Source organism: Paramisgurnus dabryanus, chromosome 9 (genome assembly GCF_030506205.2).
Source record: "Paramisgurnus dabryanus chromosome 9, PD_genome_1.1, whole genome shotgun sequence".
Lineage (NCBI taxonomy): Eukaryota > Metazoa > Chordata > Actinopteri > Cypriniformes > Cobitidae > Paramisgurnus > Paramisgurnus dabryanus.
Window position 1 is genome coordinate 27,577,587 of NC_133345.1, and position 12,867 is coordinate 27,590,453.

The window sequence follows — 12,867 nt, forward strand, 5'->3', positions numbered from 1 at the left end:
TACTGTTTCAGTTTTTTTGAACAAATAATTAATATAATAACAAAATACAACCAACAGAAAATTTAGAACTGAATCAAAATGTAAAATAAATGTGAACTAAAAAACTTAAAACCAACAGGAAGTGCTTCTGGACCAGTGCCGTTAACTTAAAATTCAAGGACCTTTCAAGGACTTTCCAGGTCCAATACCCTCAAATTCAAGGACTAAATGTGGGGACACATATCAAGTGAGAGCAAGGTTACATTGTGTTACCTTTTAAGATACATTGTTACAGTTCCCTTTCAAGGGAACTACGGTTACACTTTGGGGACGCCTCCAGGGGTAAGTGCGTCTGAATGTGTATTTTAAATTCAACCAATGGTGAGGCTTAACGACAAAGACTGGGGGACACGGGAGCCAGGAAGTATATCGCTATCTGAAATATTGCCAAAGACGGCGTTACAGGGATGCAGGAAGTATAGCAAGTGAGATGCAGCGTCTCGTTCCCTTCTCAGAGAACAACAGGTACATATGTAACCCGAGACATTGTCATGTGTCAATAACAACAATGCAAAAAAGCATTTTGGTATGAATCAACATTCGCATACAGAAGATATAAGCATTTAAAGTTTAGCATGTGTGCTTATAAAGTCTAGAATTTTTATGATACTATCCTACACTACACAAGCTTAATATGGATTTTTTTACATAAAATAGATTCAAGCACTTTCAATGACCTGTTTCTATGTACGTATATTTTCAAAAACTTCCCAGGGCCTTGAATTTTTTCCCCCAGATTCACAAACTTTCAAGGACCTGTGGGAACCCTGAATCTATGAAAGTTAAGCTTGGGCCACAAAAGCTTTTTGTTTATGTTGTTGCCTGTTACTGAAACGTCTTTTATAATAATAGCAAAATCAGTGGTTTAACTTTCAACAAACCATATGAGGATTTTGGTTACACTTATAACTGCTTTCATTTAGACATAAACAGGTATTTTAAAGATCATTTATTCGTGTCCATTCATAAATTGTTGCATTTTTTTATATATATTATTAATGTACAAGATCAAGGATCTATTAGGACTGTTAATATTACACAATTCAATTATTATTTCTGTTATTATTTAAAGCTTTAATATTTATTTAGCGTGAACTTTAAGAAATGACTGTTTTAAGATTTCATCTAACCAGTTGAATTCCCCTAAGAATAGATCATGTGCATGCTCAGATAAAAAACTCTGCATTTGTGGTGGAAGAAACTGTAAGTATATTAATTTTATCGATTTACTAATAATTTAATTTGATTAAAATTATTATATTCTGATATTATATATAAACCTTAGCATTATGAAGCAATGTTTTTGGAAAACTCCAGGTGTAGGCTACAGGTAACAATGTCAGCCCACATGACAAAATACTGTAGTATACACTAGTGTTTACTATTTTAAAGTGTAGTAAATTATAGTATTCTGTAGTAAAACACTTTCTTAATGTAGTATTCTGTAGTATAGATAAACATAGTGAATTGAGAAACTGTTCAATGTATAACTACTTTAATATACTGTGATTCAAAAACAATAGTCTACAGTAGGCTACTATCAAGGAGTTTTAAAAGTTATATTAAATAATACACTACATTATTGTAAAATATAAAGATTAGTGTTTACTAGGCTATATACTGACATATTAAGTGTCACTTAAAACACTCGTGAGTGTGGCTATCAGGGGTCGTTCCCACACAACGAGTACCGTATTTGCATCAAGTACAACTTTTCAAAAAGCCTCTGCATATTAATCCATTCAGTTGCGGTACTCCTCCTGGCTGCGTTCGCACGCAAGAATGCGTCCCGCGTGAACGCCCCTTACTTTTTGCGTTCGTGCAGAAGCCGCGCACTTTTGAGTGACGTGACAAAGTCGTAGTGAGCGCGCGACTAGGCGTTTACTGTCCTGCCGCGCGGCTTTCATCATCACTCCAGCTCACGGGCATTAAACAAAGAAGACGGAGCACCTGCGCTTTCTCATATGCCAAATGTGAAGTGCTGTAGCTTTTCTGAATGCGCTGCACCGTTCTTAAAAGGTGACATTGTCGTTTGGGAGCTTATATAGTTAAGTATCGCGTGTCAGGTTCCAGTATACAGACAGGTATCTGCGCAGAAGTATGCCGAGGAGAAAACAGCAGGCGCCCCAGCGCGCGGCAGGTAAGTTTATAACAACCGAACATCTTACTTGATATTAGCCTATTTTAATGTTGTGCTCAGTGACTTTCTCCTCTTGTGATTTGTCTTTGTTTTTCTTTTTTGTTGCTGAAATAATAAAAAAAATGTTTCGTGTTAACATTTGTTTACATGTTCAAATTGAAACCATTTGTTTAATAAGCTTTATATCGTTTCTATTATTACATAAAACAGGCTAGCTCTTTTTTTATGAAAGCGCATACTGTGACCTACTCTCCCGTAACTTCTTTAAAGAGGTACAAACCGCTGAAACTGTCTCTATGTTAAGTATAACATTATCTGTCTGCTTAATAGAATACGTCCTAGCCTATTATTAAAAAAGAGGAGGAGTCCTGGGGCATTATATATTTATAGCAAAGCTCTCTGTAACAAAGATACAAAGCCATTATTATACAGCCTTCACTGTTTGTGTATGTGTGCGTTTGAGGCAGAGATGATGTGGAGTTTAATGGAGGGGTATGGCTTGCTCTGTTAGACTAGCCTGTCAGAACAGCTTTGTCTCATGTTGGATTTAATTGTTATCCTTGTGACAGCCTCATCCATCAAAGGCTTTAATGGTCAATCAGAGCAAGGCCATGTGAGTGCTCTCCTTCTTTTTCCCATAAGCTTGCCCGGGCTTTTATTTCATCAGTATGCTTCACCAAACTACACCCATGGATGCTCTGCAAAGTGGTGACTGTATGGTTTACAAATAGGAGTTTATAGTGTACAGGTATGAATGCATTTCGTGATGTGGTTTCATCCCGAGCTGTTGTTTTTTTTTTTACAATCAAATCCACTTTTAAGTGGGATTGCGTACTTAGATGATAATGATGGCAGAATTTATCATTGATGCAACCATGGTTTTTAATCTCTCTTCTTAAAAGAGAGATTTCAGGGAAGATGATTTTTTCCTACAGGTTCACAGTGCTCTGTAAAAAGAAACTGTTTGCTTCGGTTAATTTGAGCACATCTAATTAGCTGTAAAGTTGATGGGTTCCTGACAGGTGTAATGATCGGAGATGACAAGCTATGCGTCTGTCACCAAGTCATATTAGGTTTCTGCTTTCCTTGATGTAATCAAGTTGATATTAGCCACTCCTGCTGGCCTTTCCTATTGCCTTAACTCAATTTAGCATCTATATATGTGACAAACTACGTTTTGGTGCCTGTCTGGAATTTGGTCAATCCAAACTGTAAAAGCAAACACGTGCAACCACCTACAGAACAGTCATTCTGGAAAAGTTTTTATCTGCAACACTTGGAGCCATATTTAGAACGACAGATCAGACATCAAATCTATTTTGAGAGTTGTATTCTGTTAGTTAGATCGGTGTCTGTCTGCGTGTGGGTTGATAATGTTAGTTAATTAGACATGTCTCCACAAGTCCCATGGGCCATCCTGACTGAAGGCTCCCACGCCACTTTTGGGAACGTTTCCAGCCTCTCCATTGTCTCGTTCTGAGGGTAAAATCAGTCGCTGTCAGATCTGAGGTGTAAGGCAGGTCAGCCAGACAAGCAGCCATCAGTCATGCGTGGATGTGACGCAGGAGACGGGTTTGATGGTGGCAGTGATGAAAGGGCAGGAAACCATAGAGGCCCGCCATTCCCTAATCCCAACCAGTGTCAACATAGCTCTCCAGCCAGGCATGCCTGTAATCACTGCCAACAGCTTCAAAACTGCTGCACCCCCATTGATTTACACAGTGCCTGAGCCATCTTTGAGAAGAAAAATGAAACTAATCTGCATACACATTTCACACATGCAGAAAGAGTGTCATTAATTGATCGTGTATTTATAACTGCTATACCAAAACAGTCACGGGGAGTACTTTGGAAGGGTGCATGAAGCAATTTCTTTAGATACTTCTCTAAAGCATCACTGATTTATACTTTTATGGTTAATGTGTTTTTTGGTTTGAAAATTGCTTCAATTGGATCACCATCGAGCCAAACACTCAAACGTTGACTTAAGCTGTAGATACGTCTTACTTTCCAAACTTTCATATGAACTAGCACTCCATTGTGGTTGTAAACTTATATGAATGTTACTTTGGTGTTAACAATGAAGACATCAATCTTCTGTTAAGAAGAGGAGAATCCATCTCTTTTCTCATGGGAGGTGGCTTTTAGCTTGCGGTCCGTTTTAGAAAAATGAGTCAGTCTAGTTCTCAGGGGTCTAGAAACCAAACCCTGGTAGAGAAGATCAGCACAATGCCAAACCGTCAATTACCCTTTCAACAGAGCCGTTAATCACACTGCCACCCTTTACTTCTGGCATCCTGACACATGTCATCTATCACGCAGACTTTCCGTGGCGCAGAGGGAGGAAAGAAAGAGGAGAAATATTGTTCGGAATTAGACCGAAAAGGTTGGATAGAAAGTTGTGAAAAAGTGGATAGAGATGTTTAATAGGGAAATGTACCATGGTGGTGCATAGGGATTGCCTTTAAATTAAAGAATAATGACATGGGTGTATTGTTAAGCTGTTAAGTCATTAAGTCGTTGAAATCCCTGTTTGGGTATCAAGACCTCAGCCGATGACAGATTGAGATATATTATACACGTTGAGCAGGTGAAATTGCAAACGTGTTTTAATTTAACTTAATGCATGCTAATTTCTAACGTAATTAGATGTAGCGAATGGCAAATTCTTGCTTTGAAACGTGCACATTTCTGCACCGATTCTTTCACCTTCTAAACCACATTTTAAATCCATCAATCAGTCGGTCATCAACTTTGTTTGTCTGCCTTCGTGTGCGGGTATGCGCACATTTGTACACGTTCACGTTTGCACATTCCTGTCCGAACTTAAAATGACACGCATCACTCAAGCTCGGCTGGCCTGTAAATGAACTCTAGCTTTCTCTCCCACAGCACTAGCCCTGCTGTGATGGATGCTCCTTTAAAGAAAGAGATTAATGAGAGGTAGGCGGCTTAGTGGACCATTTATCACACTGAATATTATTTGGATGGCTGTGTAAGCCTGTAACCTGAGAGTTAGAGAGGCATAGACAGAGTACATAGTCTTAGATGTCCTCTCTATGATGGATATATTTGGTTTCTCTCTCTGTTTGTTACAAGACACCAACTGTCCACCGGGTGGTCAGTGCCGGATATGATTGGGAGTTTGGTCCCCTCAAGTATTTTCTGTAAATGTAATTTCTATTTATCGGAAGCTTATTAGAGGGAGTAACATGGGGACAAAGTCTTGCTTGCGAGGTGGTGAGGGTGACAGGCTTGGTTTTTTGATGTTGGTTTGTGCCCCCCCAACCTCCCCCACCTTTTCCCTGCAGAGTAGAATTATGAGTGCCATCCGTCTAACTGAGTTCTTTGATGCCGGGCCATCATCTCGGCAGCTGCTGGCTCAGATACACATAGAATTGTTGCCAATCACTCTTGGCAGCAGAGGCACATCAGACACACTGTTGTCAAAGGGGGGGAATCAAAGGCACTGAGAGTGATAATTAGAGAGATATCTACCCTGAATGGATGTCTTTGGTCGGTGGAATTCCAGTCAGAAGAGATTGTTTGCCCTTCTGCATTTACTGTAAATGGGCAGTTTTATGTTTCCCCACCACAGATAGAGAAACATTATAAAGGGGGTAGGATACTAGAGACAACATTTTATCTTAAAGAAGATGTGTTTTCCTTTAAACAGAGATTTGATTTATATTTCAAAGATTTGCACTTTGTTTGATTAATTTGCACGAAAGAATAAGGTATTTTTGGCATAAAACAGAGCCCCCGCTATCTCGACATGCTGCCTGAACGTTGGAGTTGTGTTTTATTTTGATCAAAGCCTTGTGTGTTACATTAGCATGGCCTCAAGCAAGAACAATTCTCACAGTTATCCTCAATCTGTATCTCACTATGAGCTTCTGAGTGAATTATGCAAGATCTGAGGAAGAGACTACAATATTTACAAAAGGGAATGCTTTGTTTAAATCTAACAACCAGTGCATGTCAGGTTATTGAAACAAGATCTTTATATGGCATTCAATGGATTAACTTTAAGATAGCTAACCACTGACTTAAATTTGCTTTTATAGTCTTACTGTTTATTTGTATAGAGATTATACAACTTCGTAATCATGTACAGTACAATGTAGTACTGTATGTCTAGCCTTTTACATGTCTTATCAATTATGCATGCACAATAAGCAATGTTATTATACATGACTCTGCACTTGATGCTCAGATTTAAATGTCATCTGTGTCGATTCTTTCTGGATGGTGAAGGGTTAATGATTGGTCATATGGGGAGAGAGAGAAAACAGTAATATAAATCATACAAGGTGGATGTCACTACCTTATCTCCTGTCGTTTCGTTCTGTTAGAGCTCATTGCACACATCACATTTTATTAGCTTAATAAATCACCTTGGCTGTCAATCAAGGCTTTGAGAATAATTGGTTATGGTAGTTGCCTCCTAAGATGGACTATAAATCTTTCAAGATTAAAGGTTGTGTTCAGATTTGGTGGGGCTGGGTTTTGATACACAGAGATTTTATTATTTCTTCTTGGATTGCAACTTTCCACCCTGCTACATTTTATTACGGCAGTCAATGAATACATCTAGGTACATCACATGCTGATGTTACAAACTTAAAAAGTGAAATAAGTCGAAATTAAGCTTTAGGGTTTGTGTCTGTGTTATCTTGCTTGGTTTAAAATCCTAAAAGTTTCTGTCTTCAGGGAAAGCAATTTGCCATTGTGGATCCTCAGTGTGCCACCGTAATTGTCTCTGGGATATGAGAGGGCAGGAAAATGATCATGTCATTGTAGTTACACCTGGTTCACCCTCTTTTCGAGCTGCTTTGGAGTTCATGCCAAATCAGGCCGCTCAAATGACATCTTTTGATCAAGGCTGTCGGGTGCGATCAGAGGAGATTGGCAAGTAATGGATACCTAGTGACAATCCAAATCTACAGAGGGGATAAGACTGGCCTCCACCTGCCAGTTATCCTTTAGAGCCCTACATCCTGCGGGCTGCCTGGCTGACAGCCAGTGAGAGGCTAAATGAGAAAAGCGCAGGCTTGTGAGATTGTGTATTATCATTTGAAATGAGAGCTATTTGTGCTTTAACACTCTTTGTCAAGACTGTGGTGGATCTTGATGAGAGGGAGAGAGAAAGGATGATAGTGTGCAAAGATGCACTTGAATCACACATGCATCTGCCAAGGCCGATTGTAATCCAAGAGCTGTTTCTCCAAAAATCAACATGTCAAATATTCTCTTTTGACATGAGCAACATAATCACAAATGTGCACAGTGAATAAAGTGGAACAAATAAGGGGGGTTAGTATGGCTTTCAAGAGGGCATTTGTTCCACTTAGGGAGTCAGAGTGACAGTGTCAAACTAACAGGGGACATGCTGTCAGGAGATGGGATCGTCAGTCCCAGAGGATAGTGGTGGATGGGCTCTTTTGAGGGTGTGAGGGCAGCTGGCAGGAAGAAGGGCGACTGTGTCCCCTTTGATCTGTCATATGGAAGTGCTCGACCAGACACCTTTCTCACAGCACGTCACCTGTCCAAGGTGAATAGTCGTCAGGTGGGATTCAAAGTGACAGGTGGCTTATGGGTCGCCATCTTATGTCATTCCCCTTAACCTCTCAATCTATCTGTCTACCTTTTCCTTCAATCTGTTTGTCTCTTTGTATGTGCACAGGTGTGATGAAATGCGAACATGTGGAGAGTTGTGTCAAATGGTGGCAGGTGCAGACTTGTAAATAGCCTGATTACATCAAACTATCAAACAAAATACTTTTGATTTTCACTTGACTTGAACAGTCTATTTTAAATGTAACTTTTTTCAAAGATTTATATGACATATAGGTTCATTCCTGGTTTCTGATGCTATGCTATTTGGGCAGGGATGTACCAAGGCATTTAAATAAATGTGCACAAAATAGCTATGCTATTTGGGCAGGGATGTACCAAGGCATTTAAATAAAACAGACTAAATAAAGAAAGAGATATCATGGATATCTGGCTAAATCCTTGTGTAGTTATTTGATATTTATTTATTTTCTCTCTTTCCCCTTTAGCGTATGATTCAGAGAATGTTAAAGAGACCACCCTACAGATTGATGGCATCAGAAGTGATTGCTCAGCAACCAAGAAACCAAAGGGGACAAATGACTTGGAAGAAGAATTAAAAAACTCAGTGGCTGAACAAGATTCGTCTACTACTGCTGAGCTTTCAGGACATGATGTTGACAGTGAATCTCACATAAGTGAGTCTAGCGAACCCACATCGGATGCTGACAGCACCTCAATTAAAAATGAGGAGGCCACAGGAGAGTTTCTAAAAGACTGTTCTGAAGACTCTGTATGTAGTTCAGACAGCCTAGAACAGATGAAGGCTATTTACAAAAGCTTCCTCAATAATCCTTACTGGTCCTTTTTGAAATTAAACTCCTCTCAGCTTTATTCAGAGGAACAGCCTGCTAATACCAGCGATAGTAGCAGCAACAATAGCAGTCCTGGGCGCGACTGGCATCAGTCTGCTATCGCAAAGACACTCCAACAGGTGTCTCAGAAACAACCCGTTTCACTTGAACCAAGTCTTTTCTCTACTGTCCAGCTCTACCGCCAAAGCACCAAACTCTATGGGTCCATATTTACTGGTGCTAGCAAATTCCACTGTAAAAGCTGTAGTGCTGCATATGACACTTTGCTTGAACTGACTGTTCACATGAACGAAACGGACCACTACCGTGATGACAACCATGAACGTGCCAGTAAAGGCGGCAAATCATGGTCCAAGCCACGTAAACGATCCCTTTTAGAGATGGAGGGCAAGGAAGATGCCCAGAGAGTTTTACGCTGTATGTATTGTGGGCACTCTTTTGAATCATTGCAAGATCTTAGCGTGCATATGATAAAGACTAAGCATTATCAGAAAGTCCCTTTGAGAGAGCCAAGAACAGCAATGGCTGCTAAAGTTGTCTCTTCATTTAAAAAGAGGGTCCCAGTGGAGTTGGATAGTGCAAAGTCTTTGCACACCACAGACCAACAAAGTACCAATGGAGGGCAGGCCAGTGATATTTTTCAGATGTATTCAGAACACTCTTTAACAAATGAAGATGACTCGAAAGATCAGAAGAGCTCTAGCCATTATGTGCAGTCCAAATCGCAGAACATCAGATGTTTGGAGTGTGGAATTTCGCATGACTCTTTGCAGCAGCTGAGCGCTCATATGATGCTGACCGGTCACTTTGTAAGAGCCACCAAGTCAACAACAAAGACAGACAAGCCCCTTCCAAAACAAACAACCTTGCCTCCTCACACCAAAAGTAAGTGTGAGAAGGCAAAGTCAGGTAAACAACATTCTTCTCTTCTGTCAGCCACAGGAATCCTAGAGTCATCTTCCACATCCCCAGCAAGCAAGATCAGCAAGAATAAGACACAGGAAATAAAATCTCAAAAAGACAGTGAATGCCAGGAATCTGCAAATGTTAAAGATTCTAAGACAAGATTTGGCATATCTTCACAATGTGATTACCTCACCGAGGAGGACCTTAAGGAGAGTCCCAAAATGGAGTTTGATATTCTCAAATCACTTGAGGACACGGTAACAACAGCTATTAACAAAGCGCAGAGGGGTGCCCCGAGTTGGGGGGGTTATCAAAGCATTCACGCAGCTTATCAGTTACAAAACCACCTAAAACCTGCTATGATTAACTCAGGCTGTCTGTCCTCTTTACAACTATCAGCCAGTGGACAAGAAGTCCAGTCCTTAAACAAAAGTCCACCAAGTGCTCTTTCAAACACACTTAATGTCAATAAAGTGGATGAGGATAACGTTATAGAAAAGGTTGCTGAAGTGGAGGAACAATATCAATTCATAAATGGTCAGGGATCCCCACATCACCAGCTGTTCACAACCCATGCTTTAAATATGAAAGAAAAAATACAAGCGTCAAGCTCTCCAAATCTTGATCAAATAGTTGCATCTATGATTCGCGTCACTGAGGATAACACAGATGTGAAGGATATACAACAGCACATACAAGACTTCAGAAATCCTCCAACCTCTGTGCCTGATCATTATGATGATTCTGCTCTGCTGTCCGTCCACTCTGAGCCAAAACAACCCACTGTTAGTCCTCTAAGTGCCCTTCAGTCTGTTATGAACCTTCATCTTGGTAAAGCTGCCAAACCTGTGAGGCCTGTCCAGGACCCTATGAGTATGCTACTCAGGATGAGCAACAGCATGGCGGAAAGGGCTGCACTTGCCGGTCCATCTGGACACTCGACAAAACTTAGCCAGTTACATTCCGACTGCCATGAAATTTGCAGAGACCAACCAATAGACTTGTCCAAAGGCAAAAGTGAACAATGCCTCAAAGCTGCTTCTTTACCAGGCAAAGCATTGAGTTCCTTTGTGTCCGGTGCATCTGTAAGTGAACCCGCTGGTTCCAACGTAATCACACCAGTTAGTCCTTTAAGTGAAAATGCCCTCTCAGACATATCAGACATGCTGCGTAATCTATCAGGCACTCATGTTTTGAAGCCCCCAAAACTTTTATGTAGGACAGAGCAGTCAGAAATTGAGGGTGCACACATCTCGGATGAGACAGAGGACATGACCATGGTGCAAAAACGTAAAGGTAGGCAGTCACACTGGAAACCCCAACACTTGCTGATTTTGCAGGCTCAGTTCACTTTATGCCTCAGGAAGACAGCTGATGGAAAGTATGTGATATCAGACTTGAGCTCCCAGGAAAGGATGGTCATATCACATATAACAGGTCTGTCTTTGACAACCATCAGCCACTGGCTGGCCAATGTGAAATATCAGCTGAGACGGACAGGCAGAACAAAGTTTATAAAGAACATCGACTCTGGCCACCCAGTTTTCTACTGTAGTGAATGTACTACACAGTTCCAGGCTCGCTCCACATATATCTGTCACCTTGAGTCACACCTTGGGTTTAAAATGAAAGACTTAGCCAAACTTACTTCTAAGGATCTCAGCAGGAAGATTACAAAGAACTCCAGAAGCCCTCCTGTAAAATCTGCACATCCTGCTATATCACCTGCTAGAGGAAATCAGGAGCAACCACAGCCAGTACCTATACCATTATTTTAAAGAATCACATAGCATAATGAGAGTAAACATATAACACGATACACTCATCACTATATGTCAGCATATGTAGGACATGTCAACCAAAAATAATCATAATCTAAGGATTCATAAACAATTACTTATATATTGTTGCATTAATTTACTAAATTGGTCTTAAGTATAGGCTAAGCTTTGTGCTCACTTACCTATATAAAGTAATTCATGTAAGGTTTACCAAAAAGATACAATGAAAAATCAATTATTATATGTTAACATATGTATTAAAATAATAACATTGATGAATGTTCATGATGAACTGGAGGAAAAACTGTACATTTGTACATAAATTGTAATGTTATACATATTTTCCAAAAAAAACCTGCTTTTTGTCTAATAATCTGTTTGCCTTGTCTAAAAGTTTATTCGTGCATCAAGAATTGTTTTTTATTTGTAAATACTTAACTAAACTGTATAGAAAGTGTTATGTAAAATGATTTAAATATAAGTATTACAATTTATACAGAGGCTTTTTTAAAAGAATATTTGTATCACATATTTGTTCATTTTCATTTCAATTACATTTGTTATTCCAACTTTTTTGACATTTTTGATTTGCAATTCTTGTGGAATGTTAACTTATTGAATGAGAAGGCATGCCATCTATAACTCAATACTGTACTAGAAAAGTGGATATGTTGTATTATAGACATTTTTTATAGAAAAAAATTAGATCAAAGAATAAAGACAAGTCTTAATTGTCTCAAGTCGTACATCTAGTGAAGCATGAATTTCTGTCTTTGGTCATGCATTACACATTTAAATCAATGAAGTACGTCACATCAGTTAAAACTTCATAATGATACTTAAAAGTACATTTTTAACCTTTGATTAGCCTTCAGATTGAGTCCAGAACATACTCTGCTTGACCTCTGAAAAATATTAAATAGCAAATATAATTTTGCTGCAATTACAGAAGCAGATCTTTTACGTCTTACCACGCCAGACAAGCCCAAACTCTTGGTCAAAATGTAACGTGACCTGAACAACAAAAATAACATTGTGTCTTTTATTTCTTTGTTCTCCTTGCCACAGTCACGCCTCAGCGGTAATAAAATAAAAGAAGTGCTCTCTGTCAGAGTCCCATCAGCCTATGTCATCGCTCTAATGAATATCGTCTAAATTGCTTTGTATATCTGAACAGTTTGGATGTCAATCTAATTTGAGTGCATGCACTGATGGGAAGGGGCCCAGACTAATGAGATGAAAGCTACATTTGACAGTGCAATAAGCTTCAACCTGATCAGACAAGTTTGAACAAGATTTCTGACACGTATGCCAATCGAAAAAATAGTTGACATGAATTGCCTGAATTTGATATGATATGCATGTTTATAATTTTTTGACGTTCCTGATCAGTTCATTGCTATTAAAATGAAAATGTGACCAAGTACCTGAATATAAATTATATATATAAGCTCAACATGTAACATTTAAAATTGTTTGTGTTAATCCGAATTAAATTGATTACTAAGCTAGCACAATCTTTAGCCTCTTGAAAATCATGTTCACCCGCTATTTGAGTGTCAGTTCAAAT

The 12,867-nt window shown here is 39.3% G+C and overlaps 1 protein-coding gene across 1 annotated transcript; it reads left to right on the forward strand.

The window, feature by feature from the left end:
* Positions 1-1,780: 1,780 nt before the first annotated feature.
* On the forward strand, positions 1,781-12,021 carry tshz3a (teashirt zinc finger homeobox 3a). Its single transcript, XM_065278810.2, has 2 exons — positions 1,781-2,179; positions 8,245-12,021. Exons 1-2 carry the CDS (start codon positions 2,140-2,142, stop codon positions 11,292-11,294), a joined length of 3,090 nt encoding a protein of 1,029 aa, XP_065134882.2. The 5' UTR covers positions 1,781-2,139; the 3' UTR covers positions 11,295-12,021.
* Positions 12,022-12,867: the final 846 nt, after the last annotated feature.